At 41.4% G+C, this 5697-nt stretch overlaps 1 protein-coding gene across 1 annotated transcript in view; it reads left to right on the forward strand.

Annotated features, from left to right (window-relative positions):
* Nucleotides 1–847: 847 nt before the first annotated feature.
* KCNJ11 (potassium inwardly-rectifying channel, subfamily J, member 11) overlaps nt 848–5697 on the forward strand; it is a 6169-nt gene continuing 1319 nt past the window's right edge. The window contains exons 1-2 of the mRNA XM_009892048.1: nt 848–914; nt 5556–5691. Of these exons, the coding sequence (XP_009890350.1) occupies nt 848–914; nt 5556–5691 (203 nt within the window). The remainder of the gene's footprint in view (nt 915–5555; nt 5692–5697) is intronic.

The raw sequence follows: 5697 nt of genomic DNA on the forward strand, positions 1-5697 counted from the left end.
TGAGGTTTTCCTTTTTTAATAAAATGAGCCATTTTCTCCATCTGAAGTATTAATGAATTATCCATGTACTTCTCCTTTTTTGTATACTACTACTCTTCTTTTTATTTGCTACCAAAGAATCATGACATATAGTTTAAAAAAAACTACATGGGTGAAATATGACAGGATAAACTTCAAACAAACACAGCCAGCATGGAGTTTTTATGTAACTCTTAAATCTCTCCGGTCACTTTATTAACATGTTATTTTTTGTGTCATAACCCTACTGTAGATAATGCTCATGACTGACTAAATGCAGAAGGAAAAATTATATACCAAAGGTATTCCTCAAAAGCTTGTATCTCTTTTAATCATATGACTCTGTAAAGCTTTAATATCTAAATATAAAATCTATAAAACTTTTCTTATATTGTGGTTTATTGATAGTGCCTGTGTCTCTCGGTCTCTCATTTAATACCTTTTCGAAATTAATCACAAATTGATTCCTTTAGTCTTTCTTAGGCTGCCTCACCTCTACCCCTGTTGAATCATATTATACTGATTCCAAAGGGGATTGAGCCAGAGTCCCTCCCAAACCATGAGGAAGCTAAAAGGGGGCAGGTTGTGATAAAGTATCAGTGTTTAATGCACAGTTTCCAGACCAGTACAGACGTACCAATTCATCTGGAAATTATCCCCTTAAATCTGGTAAATAAACAGTATTAAACTTTTCACTGTAGCTGACAGCCAGGAGAGCTTGATTCATTGTCTCAGAGTTCCACATATTCGGCCACTGTCACCCTTGCGATCTTTACCAATAAATTATGTATAGTTATTAAGATAACTTGTAACCACTGAAATTAGCCTAATGGGGCTGGACAACTACTTATCCGTGCCCTACCGATTCATTGTGACAGTTATTCCTGGACATATGCGTTAGAACGTCGATGACCCAATGGAAGGCTACAATAAATTTTCACTGTTATTCTTTTTATAGCAACTTTGGCTTTGCATCCAATTTTGTCCTCTTCCCCTTTTTTGAAAAATTCCCAGCACTTGGGAAAACTCCTTTCTCTTTTTTAATCTCTTCACCCTGCTCAATTAATGTGGAATCTGTTTTTTAAAGCCTTTATTTTCTAGAAAACGGTATCTCAGTGTTCTCGTGGGATATGTGGTATTTTTAATGCATTACTTCTAGCACTGCAGCAGAGAGCAAGGAAAACTGAAGAACTGTTGTTGCTGTTTAAATAGCGTTACCAGTTCGACAGCGGAGTATTTGCTATTATTTATGCAATACCTCAGGGCATTAAACTGGGGCCAGAGAACATAGAACCAATAGGAGAGTGTAGGATAAACCATGGTAAAAGTGGGGTGGCAGTTATGAAGATGAAATGCACAAGCTCCATCATTGCTTAGTACAGATGAAGAGAGAAAATGGGCAGTTGGAGGATATCTCCTTGTCCCAGGAATCACTTTGCTGGGCAGCTTCAAAGAAAAAACAGCTGCAGAGCTATTGGTGTGTGTTTTCACCCTGGAATACCAGGCATCCATTAGAGCTAAGAGAGAAGAAATGGGAGACAGGTGACTATCCTTTCAGGGTAGCAGAAGGGCACAGTGAGTGCAGAGCACGTTTCTGCTACAGCTACTGTGCGTGCCGTCATCTAGCTGCCCAGCACTGGTCTAAGGCAGGATCTCATGCTGTAAAGGCTTAGGAAAACAACACTGCAGGACATCTCAAACTCATGCTGCAGAGAGAGATTCTCAGCAGCTTTGCAATTGTTTGTGGAAGATCCGAAACCCTAATGGCAAGAGGAGAGACAAAGAGAAGTGAGGTTTCATACGCTCTTAATGAAGTGCCTGGGATTTGACACTGCAATTTGGACTAGCTCCTATTCCATAAACTTCTGACAACCTTACCTGGGAAGGAATGCAAGGGAGTAAAGGACACAGTATATCACACAAAGACAACTGTATTATGTCTCACAGTATTAAGAAATAAGAACTGAAAGTACAAGTGTCATACATTTCCATTGTAAATGGAGGTTGTATTTCACAAAGTAGCTTTGCAGGAGGGAAGGGTAAGTGATCTGGTTCATATCCAATGATTATATGTCTTTTTAATAGTACCACACTGCTGGATGTGTGAACAGGGAGGCCTCTTAGCTACCTACCTCTAGGACAGAATACGCTTCACATTTCCTCAGTACACTTTATCTATTCTTGTTTATATGGGGCCAAGTCCCAGGGAGTTTCTGCCCCCAAACTCCAACACAGGGTCTCAACAGTGACCAGAAGCAGTATCCAAGAAAATTATTCTACAGTGGGAGGCTTGCTGCCATTATCTGAGTCGTTAAACTTGCTGCCTCAACATAGGCCTTCCAGAAGTTGCTATTGAATCAAGCTCACAAATGTATTTTGCATGGCAATGAGGCATTACTAAGCAAAGTGCTGTACTAAAATGGGTGCAAGACAGCCCCAGAGCAGCCATGTGAAGCTGCTGAGTGGAGCTGCCATGTCCAGACTTTCGTTTCTTCTCTGGGATGTGACTTGGCTCAGTCCCAAAGGTGTTAGTGGGATAGGCTGCCCATGGAGATGCAAGCAGGGTTTGTTTTACTTTGTTTGCTTTCTAGAAATGCTCCCATCATGCAAAAACCTTTATAGCATTTATCCCCTTGCTTTAGTGTGGCCATTTCATCCTGTTCTACTTATTTCTAAGGGATTGCTGTTTCCTTGGAAGGCCAGGAAGTACAGCATGCCTGCTACATTAACCCTCATCCCAGCTCTGCTCATGCCTTCCCCTGTGGTTTTGCACAACAAACTCCGATCTCTTTTCTTCTTTCTACCCACTTGTACAGCAAGATGATTTGTGAAGCTTAATTCACGTTAAGCTAACACTGTGTAGCCTTTGAAAGAAAGGTCTGCTTCTAAAGGCAGAGTAATACCATGGTGCAAACTAAATGTTAATTTAACAGTTAAAGTAATATCTTCTTTGATAGCCATTAAAGTTAAGATAAATCAGGGCAGGGGGGAGTTATGAAATGTAAAACCTATTTTGTGGGTGGAAAAACTTACCCCTCATGATTCAATGCTACAGAGTAGGATTGTTCGTTCCTGTGAGCCCCATTTGTGCAGCAGCTCTTAACACAAATATGTTGGCTCACTCAGAAGATCTGTCACTTTTTTCTTTTAAGTATCTGTCACTTGATCCACAAAGACAGGGCTTCTCTTTATTCTGCTCTAGAAATTCTTCAGTAGAAGCCACTTGCTTTGCTGTCCCATCTCAGCCAACAAGTGCTCAGAGGTGAAGGAAAAGAAGTGGCAAATGACAGTCCCAATAAAGAACAGAAGTGGAAACAAGAAAACACCCTCCTAGCTGTATAGACTTCAGGATTCCTAAAACCAACATGGTGAGCATGTTCATGCAACGCCCCTTGCTGTAGTAGGATCCATGGGTCATTCCTAGCACCAGACTATGAAGCAATTTACTTTTCCCTTTAAAATACTCCTTGCCGATACTTTTTTTTTTTCATTCTACATTTGTGTAGTTACTGCCCTCTGGAGGAAAAGATACAGAATAAGACAACAATTAATAAAGAGTAACTAAAAATGGCTCGAAAGACCTGACTGATTCTTGAATACTTATGTCCGTCTCTACAAAAAAGTGTGAAAAGTTACCCATGAACTGCATAGTGTTATAGAGCCTCTTTATGCTTATTTCAAAATGCTGGAAGTAACTATGATCTGCCATCAGCTGTAGAACCACACCTTTGACAAGTAAATCTTCAAATTACTTAATCAATTTGTTTTATTTTAAAATGTTTAGAAAGAAAAGTATAAAAAATACATATTTTTTTTTAGTTAAATTGTACATATGAATCACGTACTTAAAGTAAAAGTGCAGGTGCAGGTGACATATTCACAGCAAGCACACAAAAAATGTCTAGCGACAAAGCAATACAGAGAAAAGGGAAGTATCTTTGGCTGAGCTCAGTGGCCTGGCAGCCAGGTGCTAGGGGATCTTGTTGTTATTTTAGTTTTATTTATCAAAGCAGCAAGAAAGACGACGCAAAACAAGAGAAAGCGTGGAGTATCAGGAAACTGACCCCTCCAAATGGAATGGACATGCAACTATTCATACTAAAAAGTAAAAAAAGTCTAAGTAATAGTAATCATTTAATTACAAGACCTATAATGACTGCTTAGAGAGCTCAGAGTGATTACCTAAAAATACTATTCTGAAATCCGTAGGTGGGCCCCTGTAAGTAGCTGTAGGTGGTGAAAGTTAGTTTCAAGCCCAACTGGCTGTCTCCCATCCATCAACTGGGCAATTGCCTTGCCCAGGCAATCAATGCCAATAATTGCTTACAGTGTGTACCAAAGCACTTAGAGCCAAAACTGAAGGGAAAGTCCATGGACACATACAATTAGAAAAATATAATCATAAATCCACTAGCACTAAAGGAAAACCTCTTATCCAGAATGTCCTAGATGCTTTAGCAACTCGACAATGTTGGTGTCTACACTGTAAGAGAAACAAACTATTTAAATCAGAGTAAGTAAACACATGAATGAGAATACTGCTATTTAAACAGTGGAGCAGTCACACCGGAGTGTTTTTAAATAACGCATCTTGCAAAGATACATCCTTATACACATGCATTGATATGCACACAGACATCATACTGCCACACACAAGCTCTAGCTTCCTGCCTCCTTTTGTAGCCTCTTCTGGTGATCTTGATGTCTGTCTGGAAGTTCATGTCACTGTGGGTTAACCATTTGTGGACGGACCATTCATTTGCAATATTTACTGCTGTTTGGACAGTAGACATTTTCCTGACCAGTCACAGCTCACATCATTTCATGAGCGCCTTCTTCCAGACAAATCCTTCCTTAGTCAAGGCTAAATGACTCTAGCAAATTTTCTAAGTAGGAATGAGCCCCTTTAGTTCCAGGTCTCTGTTTAGCCACTACACCCTTGGACTTGGCATCTTCAAGCAAATTTCCTACCACTGCCTGCCTGATTAACTAGAAGAATGGTTTCCTCCTACTTACAGAGACACGTGCAACTGAATTTCAGGATTTTCTTTTTCTTTTCATTAGATTTCCTTTCAAAAAAGAAAAAAAAATCCCCAGTACCATTTTGTTTTCTATTGCACGGAATAATCACCCATCCTGAAACCACACCATCCTGCGAAGTAGCTGCTGTTAACGGAAGCCAGGTACTGGCAGCAAATCCATCCCCAAACAAATATTTACAGAAATTGGCTCTGGCAAAAGGGGATCACTCTCACTACCGGCGCCTAAAACCTGACCACCCCCTTCCTCAGGAAAAAATAAACCAAACCAAACAACAAAAAAAAAAACCCAAACAAACAAAAAAAAACCCCAACAAAACAAAAAAACCCACCCGAAACTGATGTAAAAAGGTAAAGAAACGCACCCAGCGCTCACCGGGGAGCAATGCAGGACTCGGCTCCCCCCTTCCCTTCCCATAGGGCGACCTTGAGGAGCGGCGCCCAACGGTTTTTAACCGCCCTCCGTTGCGCCCGTTGCCCAACGACCGTTACGCGGAGGCGCGCGCGGCTCCCCCCCCACCACCACCACCACACACACGCGCGCGCCGGCACGCCTCAGCCCCTCGTCCCTCCGCTTCGGGCTCGCCGAGGGGTCGGTACCGGCTCGGGGACCGCAACACCGAGGCCGGGATCGACCTCT

The sequence above is a fragment of the Charadrius vociferus genome, unplaced genomic scaffold (genome assembly GCF_000708025.1).
Source record: "Charadrius vociferus isolate BGI_N301 unplaced genomic scaffold, ASM70802v2 scaffold179, whole genome shotgun sequence".
NCBI lineage: Eukaryota > Metazoa > Chordata > Aves > Charadriiformes > Charadriidae > Charadrius > Charadrius vociferus.